General features: G+C 39.0%; 1 protein-coding gene across 7 annotated transcripts in view; it reads left to right on the top strand.

Annotated features, from left to right (window-relative positions):
• ROBO1 (roundabout guidance receptor 1) overlaps window positions 1-16,743 on the top strand; it is a 1,247,412-nt gene that overhangs the window by 1,221,700 nt on the left and 8,969 nt on the right. For all 7 annotated transcript variants that reach the window (XM_089330676.1, XM_089330673.1, XM_089330675.1 and 4 more), the window contains 3 exons: window positions 2,320-2,726; window positions 6,202-6,354; window positions 13,962-14,270. In XM_089330676.1, the coding sequence (XP_089186802.1) occupies window positions 2,320-2,726; window positions 6,202-6,354; window positions 13,962-14,270 (869 nt within the window). The remainder of the gene's footprint in view (window positions 1-2,319; window positions 2,727-6,201; window positions 6,355-13,961; window positions 14,271-16,743) is intronic.

The raw sequence follows: 16,743 nt of genomic DNA, 5'->3' as shown, positions 1-16,743 counted from the left end.
TTAATTACCTCTAATGACTATTCAGTTCTCTATGAGTCTCATGGAGTAAGGGTAGGGGCACTAGCACCAACTTCCCTCACTGATGAGGGTCCTAGTTCTGGGCAGCATCTCCAGGCCTGTGTAGTCTTTGATTCAGCAGTATCTTCAGTGGCCTCTAAGACATTTCCATACATGCCCTATTTTTCCTAGCTTCCCAATCTGTGGAGAGTACAGATAACACTCGGTCCTCATCTCAACTACCTCCATCAGTGCTCAACTTAGCGGGCTATCCACTTTATGTCTCCAGGGTGCAACATTTTGTTGAGTTATTGTCATGACCCCTCCATATTTTTGTCTTCCTTTACATCATTTCCTCATTTTTTTTAAAGATTTTTTTATTTATTTGAAAGGCAGAGTTACAGAGATGTAGAGCCAGAGAGAGAGAGAGAGAGAGAATTTCTCCATCCACTAGTTCAGCCCCCAAATGGCCGTAATGGCCAGAGCTGAGCTAATCTGAAGCCAGGAGCTTCTTCTGGATCTCCCATGCGCATACAGGGACAAAGACTTGGGTTATCTTTCACTGTTTTCCAAGGCCATAGCAGATAGCTGGATTGGAAGTGGAGCAGCCGGGACTGTTACTGGTGCCCACATGGTATGCCGGCACTGCAGGTGGCGGTTTTACCACAACACCACAGTGCCCACCCCCACATCATGTTTTTAACCTTGCTTAGAGTATTGAGACTTTTGAGCAGATCACTGACTTAGTCTACTTCCTGTTGCTGTAATAGAAAACCCGAGACTCAGTGATTTGCAAATAATAGAGATTAATTTTGTCTCATAGTCCTGGAGTGTGGGAAGTTTTCAGCTTCTGTTGAGGGAAGAGATGAAAGTTCAGCTTCTGTGAGGAGAGAAATGGAATTCCCTACCTCTCTCAGCGCAGTTACATTGGGAATCAAATTTCAACTAGCTGGTACTCCAATCAACGTCATTTTTTGTCTTCCCTTTTGGCAGGCATTCTGCTAATTGAGGGATTACAGTCATACTCTATATCCATGAGTTCCACATCTAGTGATTCAACCAACTGTGGATTAAAAGTATTTGAGAAAAAAAAATGATGTTTGAACATGTACAGAATTTTCTTCATTATTCCTTAAACAAGTATAACAACCTTTTATGTAGCATTTACATTCTGTTAATTATTTGAAGAAACTACTCATTAATTTAAATACTTATTAAATTATAAATAATTAATTAATAAATGATTGAAAGTATACAGAAGCACATATGTTAAGTTATATGCTACTACCCTGCCATATTACATAAGAGAATGGATCAAGGAGGGCTTTTCAGGGGGGCTCTGGACCTGATCCACCCTGGATACTGAAGGATGTATTCTCATAGGAGTCTCCTCTCAAGAACAGCTTCTTTCCCAAACCTTGCTTTACTCTGAATGCAAATGCTGTCTCCCTTCTCAGTCATCTTATTGTTTCTTAACTAGTGCTGTTCAACAAGACTGTGAAAATATGATTGAAAGCAGTCATTGCAAACTCTGTGAACTTGGACTGTTGGATGCTGCTTCATTTTGTACTCAACTTTGATCCTTAACTAGTTGTAGGACATCAGGAAACTACCATTAAACATTTTGTTAAACAGGTAGATGACAACAGTAGTTAAAGCAATAGAGTTTAAGATAGCTAATAAAATTTTGTGAAACTCTTGAGTAAATCAGTAAATCTTGACTACCATAGTCTTTTTAATAGAATAAAACTAAAGAATATTGTGTGATATGCTGGATATATAGCTTTTTTTAATCTCATGAAATTCTCCTCTTTATTATGGTGACGGATGGTTCCATTTGCTTGGAATAGTAGAAATGGCAATGATGGAAAGTGAAGGGAATAGATATTTATGGAGCTATTTCAGGCTTGATGTGTATTGTCTTCTTAGTACTTAACTATTGACAATATTTAAAACTCTATGACCAATACATAGGTGTGTGTTCCCAAAATAACCATTACTTTCTTCTTTTTAATTGAATATAATCCAACTGCTAAAACATAGGAAGATATATATATATATATATATATATATATATATATATATAGGTGAGTGTAGTTCTATTAAACTTGAATCAAAAGGTAGCCCAGGAAAGTCTCTGGTTATAAGATACTATTCTAAAAAAAAAAATCAAACATAGACATATGGATGGTGATTTCCAGGTTTTTTTCCTATACAAATTAGCTCAACTGAAGCAAAGTTCAAGTGCATAGACGTGAATTTCTTGTCCTTTTGTGTCATAAACAATGAGTTAAGCCACACTGTTTATTCATCTTCATGCAGACGACAGCCTGTGAGTCCTCCTCCTCCCCCACGGCCGATATCCCCACCACACACCTATGGCTACATTTCTGGACCCCTTGTCTCAGATATGGATACGGATGCACCAGAAGAGGAAGAAGATGAAGCCGACATGGAAGTCACCAAGATGCAAACCAGAAGGCTTTTGTTACGTGGTCTTGAGCAGACCCCTGCCTCAAGTGTTGGGGACCTCGAGAGCTCTGTCACTGGCTCCATGATCAATGGCTGGGGTTCAGCGTCCGAGGAGGACAACATATCCAGCGGGCGCTCCAGCGTTAGTTCTTCCGACGGCTCCTTTTTCACGGATGCTGATTTCGCCCAGGCAGTCGCAGCGGCAGCAGAGTATGCTGGTCTAAAAGTGGCACGCCGTCAAATGCAAGACGCGAGCGGTAAGCCATACAGTTTTCACCAAACTGGAAAAGAAAATGTATTGTGTGTGCTAGTGGCTGATGATCTCCTATCATCTTGTGTCTGCTAGTAGATGCCACTGTGTTTACTGTCTTTGCTGCCTGTGGAAACCAAGGTCCATGGATACGTCTGACTCCAGTTATTCTTTTTTTCTTGAAAAGACTTTCACAGTCACCCATCTTATTTTAATGTAAAATTCTATATAATAGAAGTGGTAGGAGGCTACCTAAGGAAGTCCTCATTTTTGGGGTAGTCATTCACCTGTATGTATAGTAGTCATGTACCAGTGTGTATACTTACACATATTCAAATAAAAATGGATACTTCTTTTACACATATTTATATAATTTCTTCAAGGTGTGCATAAACTAATGGAAGTTTTTGTTATTGTTTTAATGCAGAAGGTTACCCAGATAAATAAATGTATTGTGATAACTTACCATATTTAATTAGGAATTCTCCAGGAGAAATAGGTAAATATTCAGGTAGGATACTCAGCCATTGAAAACTGTGCTATTTCTCCTGTCTGTCTTCATGTCTTCCCAAATATGAATGTTAATTTAATTGACAAAGTAGAAAGGTGTTTGTAATATGTGTATATTTTCAAGCATAAATGTTTCATTATTGGGAAAGTAAATGAATTCACATTCTTGTTGTATTTTTTGTTTTCCTGTTTCATTGCCAATAGTTCATTTTTAATTAACATATATCTATTATTATGTTTTAAATATTTTTACTTGTCTCTTTCTCCTCCCAACCCTGTTTAGAAAATATGAGAAAGAATTTAAATTGAAAGCATTTGGTATTTTCACACACTTTTCATTTGTGTACATAAAATGGATACATATGCACACACATCCATTTATATACATATTGTGGGCATGTGTATTTCTTGTAGCCAAGAAAATAAAAAGAATAGCATAAAATATTGTAAAATCTATATTTTAGAGAAAGAAACAAATCCATATTTTTTTCATTCAGTCACTATCAGTTTGGTAGTTTTTCATATTCTCTTGAGATACTAGGATTGATTCTTTTCTTTTCTATTTTTTTAAAGATTTATTTTATTTGAGAGGTGGAGTTACAGACAGTGAGAGGGAGAAACAGAGAGAAAGGTCTTCCTTCCATTGGTTCATTCTCCAAATGGCTGCAACGGCCAGAACTGCACCAATCTGAAGCCAGGAGCCAGGAGCTTCTTCCTAGTCTCCCACATGGGTGCAGGGGCCCAAGGACTTGGGCCATCCTCCACTGCTTTCCCAGACCACAGCAGAGAGCTGGATTGGAAGTGGAGCAACCGGGACTAGAACCGGCGCCCATATGGGATGCCGGCACTGCAGGCGGAGGATTAACCTGTGCCACAGCGCAGGCCCCAGGATTGGTTATTTTCTACTAGTGTGGAATATATTCTGAGGAGCAGGCATTTGGCCGAGTGGTTAAGAGGCCACCTGGGACACCTGCATCCCATTTTGGAATGCTTCAGTGCAAGTCCCGACTGTACTCTGAAGCCCCCGCTCCCTCCTGATTCCAGTTTTCTGCTACTGTGCACCCTGTGAGGCAGCAGGTGATGGCTCAAGCACCTCCTGTATAGGTGACCCAGATTGGGTTCCTGAGTCCCAGGTTTGGTCTGGCCCATCTCAGATCACTGTGAGCATTTGGGAAATGAACCAGTGGGATGTGAGACCTCTATTTGGCTCTCCCTCTGCCTTTCAAAAGAGAATATATCCAGAAATAATATAACTCATGAAGTCATCTCTATATATTATTTATCAAGAATGTTTTTCAGGAAAATATATCTACAATCTCTAAACTTATTTCTATAAAGTATATTATTTATTTTAGCCAGGTCTGTATTTTATGAAATTCAATCCAGTATCCTTTTCTGCAGTAGCTAGTAAATGTAATAAAATATGCAAACTAAATTACGTTTCTTAATAGATAAAGAATATCTAGCTTTATATATAACATTTGTATCTTATTTTTTCATCCTTCGTGAAATAAAAATAAGTAAGTGAAATTAAGCATCTCAAACCATTGCATTCAGATTGCACTTTAGGGTATGTTTCAGTTCATTAAACCAACGAAACATAGAAATAACATTGAAAATTCATCTGTAAATGCCCTTATGCCTCAGGGTCTATGAACAGTAGATGATCTTACACAATAGAATGAAAAATGGGTTCAGTCTCAGCCCTAATTCTCTGTTTTCATGGACATGTAACTTTAATCGTAATAGTCTCCATCATGGCTAAGGAGAGTTTGGTTTAATATTTTATTATATTGTAATTTAGTGGCGCTTCTGGTTTTTCTTTGACTCATAATTATAATGAACTGAACATGCATTGGCCTCTGCCTGTTTTCAGGAAATAATGGTACTATCATGTGACTTGAAGTTAATATAAATGAATAATCCAATCACATTGCTTCTCGCTTGGCTGCATTAATGTCTGTTATTTAATATGCTTCAGTTAGTGTCTTTAAGCGTGTTGATTTCACTATATGTGACTTCTCCTAGTTACAGACAAAAGACATATAGTCTAGCTTTAATTTGAAGTTCCTGGTAGAGTAATAGAAGGTTCTGGATTTGTGCCTGAATTTGCTAGAAAATGCAAACAGTAAAGGTCAAGCAAAAGATCAGTGCCACTAGGGAGTTAATATGTTGATTGCACCTGTTGTAACACAGCATCTATGTGAGATGACTAGAGAACTTGAGAGTGCTGAAGTCAATGTCCCATGGCTAAATGCACTTGTACCTGGGGATATTGCACCTGTAAATGCAAATAACCTCAAACTACCTCTACCACTACCAAAAAGAACAAAAGTCTTCAAGGTGTTGCCCAGATATTCAGCACCTTAAAAAATCTTGAAATAGAAAAAGGGGGTAGGTAATTTGTGGAAAGTCAGATATGTGACCTAAATCGATTTAGGACCAGCCGAACAGAAGATATTACGATATGAAGAGTCTGCCTTCAAAGAATGCCACAAATACATATTTAATTAAAACAGGAATATGATTAGTACTTTTATTCTTACAACACACATTTCTGCAGCACTCTGGTTCTTGCTTCTCTAGAGAAAGCAATAAACGTTGAATGCATTATGCGAAGAGTAGATTCATAGTTTTGTTCAGGAAGAGCATTTCGGTGAAGCTAGTTGCAAACATAGTTGAGAGTGTTTCTCTTTAATAAATAGGTATAATTAATTTTGAAAGGGCAGATTTCAGAACTTTACTGTGGTATTTAAAATAAAGAAAAAGCCTGAAAACATTTTTGTTTTGTTTTGTTTTGGTATTTTCTTTGACGGATAGATAGATAACCACATTAACCAAAAGCCTATTCTTTGCTAGGTTTGATTAGTTTCTTTTTCTTAAAGATGGTGTCAGTTTTAATATTTTTCGTTGTTCCTGTGGTGGTTAAAATTCACTGCTGAGTTTGGCTCTGCTCTTTGCTCTTACCTCAGGCCGCCGACATTTTCACGCATCTCAATGCCCGCGGCCTACCAGTCCTGTGTCTACCGACAGCAACGTGAGTGCTGCTGTAATGCAGAAAGCCAGACCAGCCAAGAAACAGAAACACCAGCCAGGACATCTGCGCAGAGAAGCCTACACAGATGGTAAGTCCGTTGAAACGGATGAAAGCATCTATGAATCTCGCCTGTGTGCCCTGCCTCTCTAGAAAATGCAACCACTGACGTTAGAAATTACACTAAAAATTCATTTTCACTGTCATGTTCCTTACAGAAGAGATCGACTTCCACATCTTGTCAAACATCTTGAGTCCTTGCAGTTTATTTACAAACACTGTGTACCTTTATTGTTGTTGAAAGGATACTGTAGAGTTTGAAGAAAATGGACCTGGCTATAGATGAATGGGATAGGAATAACTTTCAACAGATTTTTCCTCCCAAGTGTCCTTATTTTTTTGCAATTTTGCATGCAAATTGAAGATAGTAAACTTGTTGGAATGTTAATTCTAGCTGGAGTGGTGTTATCTGGTGCCCTGAAAGGCAAATCAAATCATCTTTCTTCATGCCTTCACACGCAATGCCAATGCTCACAGAGGTAGTGCTTGTGTTCCCGGGGAGCATGGGAGGGCAACCCAAACACCCTGATGTTGCCTAGAGAAAGCCTTTAATGAAAGTGCCTCCGGTGGCCCAGCATTTATTAAACCGTCACTTTCTCATTTTATAAAGCAACCCCACAGGCTCCGTTGGAAATTCATGTAAGATAAATTCTCTCAGACTCACCCTTCTAGTCAAGTTTTCCAAGTTTGCTAATGGGGTGGGGAACAAGAGTGTCACTGGCAGAGTTTCCCCACCTCCTGGTCCTGGGCATCCACAATCTGATTAGGACTTTCATTACCAGTCAGCAATTTTTCAAAGAGGGCATTATTTGCCATTATCATATGAAAGCCTAATATTATAGATCCTTATCCAAGGTTACAAGGAGGGCTTTCTGAGGTGCTTCTCCCTGTGATTCCTGCCACTTGACAGAAAAATTTAATACAAAGCTCACAGCATGATGAGCACAAGTAATTTTGCAATGAGTGGCTGTCCATGCTGTTATCTGTACTGTATTCTGAGTAGTTTGTTCTCACCAGCATCTATTTAATATTAGACCACATTAAATACTGGCATGACACAGGGCACCTGGGCCCTCTGGCATCTGCCCAGGACTCTTTTGTCAGTGAAACTGAGCTGTCAGAATATTATCTGATTTTTAAGGGTTATTACAGTGGCTTTGTGCATGGTTGCATCTGTGAAGGGACAAACACTAGGTGCAAATCCCCCAAACTCTACTAGCAATGGTGCATTTATGGGACCCCCTGTAATGGCATTGTACATGTTTTATTGCTGTTTTATCAGGTTTTATGATCTTGAAGAGAGTGCTTCTAACTGGAGAACTGACTAAACATTATGCTGGATGTAAACACATCTAGCTTGAATGCATCAGGGAGAAAAATCTGGCCTACAGCTTTGTGTAGATCTTTCTATCTCTTATTTATGTGTGTTTGCAGGGGAGTCTGGCATTGCACAGTGCTTTGAAAGAGTGCTTTAAATTAATGTACACATGCCAAGTTAAAGAATATAGCACCACAGTTATAAATTGCACTATGCTTGAAAATTGTTATCTACATTTATGGTCCTGCATTCTGCTGTACTTATTTCACTGTGTTTAATAATTAATTTCTAAGTAATCCTTGGATAATAACTATAAATTGAATAATGAAGCACGGAAGTTTTTTTTTTTTTTAATTTCAGAAATACCAAGGACATATATTGAAACGTTTGTAAAACCAAAAAGTTCACAACAAATATTATTCGGATTCTTCATTTTTCATTTCACACAAATGATCGTGCAAAGTTATCACAATACACACTGCAGTTTAAAAGCCAGGAATTATTTTCTCTAAGGTGAAAAAATAGATAAAATGGAGAATTGACTAAAACTAATTTTTAAAGATTTATTTATTTATTTGAAAGGCAGAGGTATAGAGGAGAGAGAGAGAGATATCTTTCCTCAACCGGTTCACTCCCCAAATGGCTGCAATGTCCAGAGATGGGCCAATTCAAATCCAGGAGCCAGGAGTTTCACTGGGAGCTCCTACATAGGTGTATGGGCCCAAGCAGTTGGTCCATCATCTACTGCTTTCTTAGGTGCATTAGTAAGTAACTGGATTTGAAGTGGAACAACTGGGATTTGAATCAGCACCCATATGGGATGCTGGAATTACAGGCAGAGGCTTAACCTTCTGTACCACAGTGCTGGCCCCAAATTAATTAAAGCTATTTTTAAATTACAGCTTTAACTTCCTAGCAACATATTGAAACCAATCACCTTCAAGTTAGGCCTGTTACATTTAGAAGTCTAATTTAATTCTGGATCCTTACTATTAAAAGAAAACCATAGGCCAGCACCGCGGCTCAATAGGCTAATCCTCTGCCTGCGGCGCTGGCACCCCAGGTTCTAGTCGCGGTTGGGGTGCTGGATTCTGTCCCGGTTGCTCCTCTTCCAGTCTAGCTCTCTGCTGTGGCCCGGGAAGGCAATGGAGGATGGCCCAAGTCCTTGGGCCCTGCACCCAAATGGGAGACCAGGAGGAAGCACCTGGCTCCTGGCTTCAGATTGGCGCAGTGCTCCAGCCGTAGCGGCCATTTTGGGGGTGAACCAACGGAAAAGGAAGACCTTTCTCTCTGTCTCTCTCTAACTCTGCCTGTCCAAAAAAAGAAAACCATAACAAAACTATATGTTACTTTGTACCTATACCATAATCCATATTGATTAATTAAAATCATATAAGTGCAGATCCTTTTAAATGAACCAAATAAAAGAAATTGGCCTACCCTTTATTGCAGTGGTTATAATATGGAAATGAGTCATTTTCTCAGAAATTATTTGCTCAAATTTCTACACTGCATTAAAAAATATTCACAGACCATTTCATAAAAAACCTCAGTGGCAGACACAATGTGTACAATTTAATAAAAGAGAGAAGAGGTTGGAGAGGCAGAATTTAAAGAGCTACCAGTTGTTAAAATGTAAATTAAACATATCAGTAAGATATGGAGGGTTTGCATGTTTTTGTTTCATTTCGTTTTTTGAATTTTGCTTTTTTATGATTTCAATTTCCTTGGCAGAGTTTTTGTAAACTATGTAAAGAATTGGAGTGAAGCACCCATGTCCTCATGTCAGAGTCTTTGGGTTTGATTCTTGGCTCCTACTATGTATTCCTGCTTCCTGCTGGTACAGACCTAGGGAGCAGGCAGGTGATGGCTGAAATGATTGTTCCTGCCTCCCACATGGGAGGCCTGGATGGTGATCCCAGCTCCTGGCTTCAGTCTTGCCCCCCTCCAGATGTTGTGACCATTAGGGAGTGAACCAGTGTTTGGGAATTCTGTCTTGCTGTCTCTCTCTTTGTGCCTCTCAAGTAAATAAAAACTTGTTACAAACTGGTGACTGTCTGAATTGATAGAGAGTGGTTTCTGATGATCCTTGTCAATCAGTCCTGTACTAGTTTGCTAGCTCTGCCCTCACGAAATACCAGGGACTTGGGGCTTAAACCACAGAAAGGTGTTTCCTCAGAACCAAGGAGCCCGGAAGTCCAACATCAAGGAATCAGCAAGGTTGGTTTCTTCCCCCTTTATCTTCAGCTGGTCTTTCCTAAGTGTATCTGTCCTAATTGCCTCTGCTACAAAGACACCCGTCGTGTTGTATTACAGTCCATCCTCATGGCCACATTTTAGCTTAATTACTGCTTTAAAGACTACATAACAGTCACAGTCTGATGTACTGGCATTTAGAACTTCAACATATGAATGGAGACGGGGTGCACACGCCAGCCAATCACAACACACCAGCCCCTAACACATGTGTTGTGGTCATCCCTGGCTCTGTGGAAAAATAGAAGGCTTCAGAAATACCCATGGTGTCCCAGGAGAACAGCAGAATTCTGCTTGCTGTATGCTCTAATTAGTTATTTATTTCATATTTGCTGCTTACAAGTTTAGTTCAGATGAGAGATTGAATTAAAATATATGAATATTTATCAGTGGAAGTCTTACTGAGTTAAAGAACAAGTGCATTTCTAGAACTTTCTGATAGATTATTTACACCCCTTCTTTTCAGCAGTTCCATTGCATTTACATACTTGATTTAAAAACCAAATCCATGTTATTTCTTCAGCCCTACTTTTCATAAATTATAAATTCACCACCTTCTTTGGAATTATGGTATTTTTGACTTGATTTATCATTAACTACAAGGTCTTAGAACTTTAAGCAGTTAAGTCAATAGAGAGCTGGTCCCACACAATTAAATGCTGTACTGATAGAATTGTCTGCATGCACATGTTCTTGTGTTACTTGACATGCGTTCTAGTCTGTTATGTGGAGAGTCTTGTATAAAGAATGAGTGTTAACATGTTTATGTAGGCAGTCTTTAAATAGTCCTTGGAATGTGTATTACCAAAAAAACTATGGATGAATTTGAAATTTTTGTACCAAAATAAACATCTTTTAATTCTATTATCCATGAACTTTGTGGAGCACCCCCATAAAGAAAAAATATGTAGATGTATGTATACAACCAGTCCACCATCCCATTTATTAAGTCCAATTGGAACTACTCAGGGCATGAATTGGCTGCAATACTTACTGTGTTGTGAAATGTAGGATTTTTATTATGATAATCCCTGGTTTGACTTAATAATCATTTTATAAAACCTAAAAAAGAATTTATTTAGCAATCTGTTTACATAGGAATCAAACTTCTCAGTATTCCCTTCTAATTGTCAACTAGATGCAGTAACAATTAAATACAGAAATAGTTCTTAAAATCACCCCCTGAGTTCTCTTCCCCTCTCTACCTGTGTTGTAGATAGCACCTGTATAGAACATCCTTTATAAATGTTGACTAAAGAGCCTTATAATCTCAACAGTTTGTATGATCTTATGACAGTGGTAGTCATCAATTCTGATAGCTGATAAACTCAGGCACTGTGGGAAATGATGATAGAGGTGTTGGTCATCTGCTCTCTGATAGCCTGAGTTTGCAATCTGTTTAATTTCACAGGAAATAGACAATGCAAAAATGAGTACACAGTCTTTCATTTCCTCTACATCCAGTGATGCTTTGAATCAAACTTCTCCCCTTATTGCAGTCTCAGCCTTAATGTGAACCTAAACTCTTCTGCTTTGGGTCTTGGTGTAGGCCACTCTTAGAGTTTGTTTTCTAACTCTGTTTGTCTTTACTGAACAAGTAGCAGATGTGCAAAGACCTTCATCATACTACTTATTTCTAAGTATTATTTTTCAAAAAATCCATTCAAATAGTGGACAAAGAAAGAAAACCATGAACTAGTGACAATGGCAATATAAGCTGCAAAACAAAAATCTTTAGTTTGGTAGAATAGGGAAAATTAGTGCTGTTGGCTGTACTTTGACCATTGTTTTGGCTAAAATGTGTAAGCTCTTTATATGATTGTAGAACATGGGAAACCATGAAAACCTACAACAACAAAATGCAACTAAGTGATCAAGGTATTTTTTTTTCAGAAATCCCAGTCACCTTTATTTATATAAAAGTATATTAAATAAATTATGTCAATATGTATAAACAGAATCCATATAAATGGAAAAATCCCCATATACAAACCTTTTTTTTTAAATTACATAAATATATACAATATTGACCATAGAAGTTTTAAGTGCTTTAAATCATAAACTCTAGGTAGCTTATGTAGCAGTCTTATAAAAATATAATTAGCTGTCGAATGTTTAATTCAACATCACTTATGTCAATTGAAGTAATAAACTGTAATGCATACTTTGGGGAGATGTCCAAAATAGAAGTCTCCTGTACTTCACACATGGATATAAAAGTTTGCCAATTGTCTTGAATTCTCAAAATACTCCACCAAGAAAAGAAAGAACACCAACACACGAGAGGGCAGAGTTCAGAAAAGACCTAGAAAAGTAGGCCCAATTTCCATTTCTTTTTCCCACATCACCCAAAGTCAGCTTTTCAAGTTCTCCCAAAGCCCACCCAAGCTACTTTAAGGCATTTCTTCCTTAGCTTGTTCTTGGCTGACCTGGCTTCTTCTGGAGTACAGCATGCACCATGGAAGGCAGGACACGAGCCAAAGGAGCTGTAGTGTTACAGTCACGGAAACACGCTGGGATTGGCTGCACTAGTCATTACACTCCAATGTGACTGCTGCCAATGTCCAAGCCACCGTGCTAATTACCACAGCAGGTCACAGGAAGAGCTTTTTGAACCCAAGGGTCTTCACGCTCTCAGATTCTCATTTTCGTCTTTCTATCTCCTGTTCTCTTGGATGTCCTTGGTCACAGTGCAACACAGATCGGCAGCAGCTGGCACCCCCAGCGGTGCTCGTTCAGGTGATGTTCTTTAGGGAGCTCTCCTCCCTGCTGGGCCCTGCCCTCGCCTTTTTGCACTTGTAGACAGTCACAGCCAGGATGACGAATTGATCACTTTTTATAAAGGGTTCCTGAGCAAAACAGCTGGTAGTGAGATGACAACTCAAGCTTTCTACTTTTAAAGAAAACCCAAGGACTTCTAGTACCTTTGTACAACTACACAGCTGAAAAAAAAAGTACAGTCTGTTTATGTTAATAAATAAGGAAGGCTGTATACTGTCTTAGACCTTTTATCAATCTACCACATATGAATGGGCAGTCAGGTGCTATATGCAGAACCAGGTGTGGCCATTTTACATATTCCTTGACCAGAGTGATTCTCCTTGGAGCTGTGCAGCTTGGCAGATCTGCTTTATGCACATAAATAATGTCAAGAATGATCTCTAGAACAGGATATTTAGCCTGGCAGTCAACACACCTGTGTTCCACATTGCAGTGCCTAGGTTTAATTCTCAATTCTGGCTCCTGACTTCAGCTTCATGCCAGTGCACACCCTGGGAGGCTCAAATTATTGGGTTCTTGCCCCTCCTGTGGGTGAACTGAAGTCCCAGGCTGCTGCTGACTCTAGCCCTGGCTCAGCCCCAGTCCAGACCTGGTCCAGCCACAGTTGTCACAGGCATCTGAGAATCAGCGGATGGGAGGTTCCTTTCTCTCTCTCTCTCATTCTCTCCCCCTCCCCAAAAACTGCCTCTCACATAAGAAGATAAAGCAAGAATTTCAAGAAAGAAAAGATGATGTATAGGAAACCATTCAAACTGATTATCTCATATAATCAATACTGAGGATTTGAAACGGAGGTAGAAGCTACCAGAGGTTGTACTTTCAAGTGTAAGCCCCTTGTAATTACGAATTTTTAACCATGTAAATGTATATTTAGTTTTTACATCTAAAAGCAAATTTTATAATACCAAGCATTTAATGGGCATTGTATAAATGCCTTTTAATTGATTCATCCTAACATTTATACATTTTTCTTCAAATGTGAAAGTATTACAATTTCTAAAGATATGGACTAAAAACATAGCTATGCTAATAATTACCAAATCTCTGTATGTCTGGTTTTGATCTCTCTTGAAATTCTGATTTTGTGTACACCTACCTATTATACATCTGTATTTTGATACTAAGAATGTGTTAAAATCATTGTTCTTCTTATTTCTTGGTTGCCTTTAATTGTTTTGTTTCATGTAGGATGCCATCTCACAAATGTGACTCCAATGATAACTATAACATTTGATTATTTTATCACTGGCAGAATTTAAAGTATTTCAACTATTCCTTTTTAGATCTTCCACCTCCTCCAGTGCCACCACCTGCTATAAAGTCACCCACTGTCCAATCCAAGGCACAACTGGAGGTACGACCTGTAATGGTGCCAAAACTCCCTTCTGTAGAAGCAAGAGCAGACAGATCGTCAGATAGAAAAGGAGGCAGCTACAAGGGGAGAGAAGTGTTGGATGGAAGACAAGTGGCTGATATGCGAACAAATCCAGGGGATCCCAGAGAAGCACAGGAACAGCAGAATGATGGGAAAGGACGAGGAAACAAGGGAGCAAAACGAGATCTTCCACCAGCAAAGACTCATCTCATCCAAGGTACTGACATAGTCAAGCAACAAATATATATGAGTTGAATATGTATTCACAGGACACACAATGATGCACTAAAGAACCATATAAAAGTGATGTTTGCTTTCTAACTGGCACATACCCAACTAAGTGTGATACAGTTCATTCCAATATGTGGCATTATACAAGGCTTCCTAGAGAAGTGCCACTTCAGTTGGATTTTAAAGGGAACATGATTTCAAAAATTTAAATAGGGACAAGGAGATATTGGGTAAGGGAAATATGTTTAGAAAAATATATGAAATTATAAAAATTAGTATAGAGAAAATGGTTCCCAATTTGACTGATAAATAGGATGCTTGAGTCCAGGAACAATTGGTAAAAGATAAAACTAGGAAATTGGTTCATTCAAATGGAAAAGACTGGGGCATTACAATGGAGACACCAAGACGGCATAATAGGGAGGGAACTTATTGCTCTAGTCTAGGGAAAGATAGTTGGGAAAAGCAAGGAGAGAGTGCAATCTCAGGGAAGAAGTAGGGAGAAAATGGCAAGGGAAATTCCACACAAATTGGACACTGTGGGTTTAAATGGAGAGTGTGGACGTGCCCAGCTCAGGACCCTCAGCACCAGCTTTGGAGAATGAGGTGAGAGCAGACTGCAGCGACCCAAACCACTGGTGATAAAGCTGCAGGAAGAGCCTGGCATGAGTCCAGCTTGGAACCAAGTAGGGGACAGTATACATACCAACCTAGAGAAAAAAAAAGGGGCCATTTCTCCCCAACCACCCAGCACCAGCATCCTGTAACTAGTCAAGAGAGCTGCTCCAGTTTATGTCCACGTGCCCAGAAAACGGCCAAGAGGAGATGGTTGAGTCTGACTGGGAGAGTTGACAGGGCTAGGTGCTCGTGACTGTGGGAGCTTTGTGTGCCGGGACTGTGAAAATACTGTGGCTGTGTGGGAGGGCACAGGGTGTGGCTGGGTCTTTGGGTAGTCACAGTGGGTGGCTCCACTTGCTCAGGGCTCCTTGATTCCCTGTTGAGGGTCATTGCTGCAGGATCCATGCTCATATCAATCAAGGACTGCATGGATCCTTTGCATTGTTCTTGTGGAAGCATGAATGAATATTATTCCCACTGGGGCTAGTGAGCAGGCACTGGTCTCCTTGGAGGAAGGGAGATCAGTGTGAGACTATGCCAACAGAGAAGAATAAACCTTCCCTCTAAAAAAAAAATAAGGAGATTTACCATGCCCAATTTGGGTGTCATCCTGGACACTCCCCTCACCTTGGAGCACTGAAGAGTTCCCTGGCCACACCCAGCACACACAGGGTATTCACTGAAAGAGCAGACATTCCACTAATCCACCAAGGTATAGTCCAAAGATAAAACCCATCACAGGAACAACAACAACAACAAAAAAGACCAACAAGTATCTCCACAAATGTCTAAAAATAAATGCAGTAGTTCAAGAAACAATAATAAGGAAGACAACATGACTCCTGCAAAGGAACACAACAACACTTCAATACTAGAATGTGAAAATGAAGAAATTGGAGAAATGCCAGAAATGGAATTCAAAAAATTGATCATAGGATTACTTAGAAGTAATCAGGAGCAAATCCACGAATTGAAGAAATCCATGGATGACACGAATGAACATTTTTCGCATGAAATTGAGATTTAAAGAGAAATCAGAATGAAGTATAGGAAATGAAGAATTCAATAGATCAAATAAAACAATAGACTCAGTGAGGCAGAGAAAGAATATCTGAGTTACAAGACAAATGGCTGAAAGTTTTATAGCCAGACCAAAAAGTAAAGAAGAAGAAGAAATTAGAAAACTGAATAACAGTATCAGAGATTTATGAGATACTATCAAATGACCCAACATACAAGTATACGAATTCCTGAAGTCATGGAAAGAGAGAATGGATTTGAAGGCTTTTTTAGTGAAATAATTATAGATAATTCCCTAATTTGGAGAAAAAAAGGGATGTTTAAATACAAGAAATACATAGAACTCCTAATAGACATGACCAGAAAAGATCCTCATCATGACAAATTGTAGTCAAACTCTCCACAGTAAAACATAAAGAAAAGATTCTAAAATGTGCATGACAGAAATGCCAGATTACTTTCAGAGGATCTCCAATTAGACTCACAGCTGACTTCTCATCAGAAACCCTACAGGCTGGGAGAGAATGGCGAGATATATTCCAAGTCTTAAGAGAAAAAAAAAAATCTGTCAACACACAATACTGTACCCTGCAAAGCTCTCATTTATGAATGATGGTGAAATAAAGACCTTCCATTGCAAACAGAAATTGAAAGAATTTGTCACCACTAAAAGATGCGTAAGGATGTGCTACATTTAGAAACACAGAACATGGTCATCACTATGAAAGAAGGTGAAGGCAGAAAATCTCCCAGTAAAAGTACAAAGGAAATCCAAAGTAAATAATAGGAATATATAAGGAAAAACAGCAGGACCAAGTCAT

This window comes from Oryctolagus cuniculus, chromosome 4, assembly GCF_051225735.1.
Source record: "Oryctolagus cuniculus isolate XC-2025 breed Fujian yellow rabbit chromosome 4, ASM5122573v1, whole genome shotgun sequence".
NCBI classification, from domain to species: domain Eukaryota; kingdom Metazoa; phylum Chordata; class Mammalia; order Lagomorpha; family Leporidae; genus Oryctolagus; species Oryctolagus cuniculus.
Note: the sequence above shows the minus strand (reverse complement) of the source record. Positions and strands in the feature narration are given on the sequence as shown.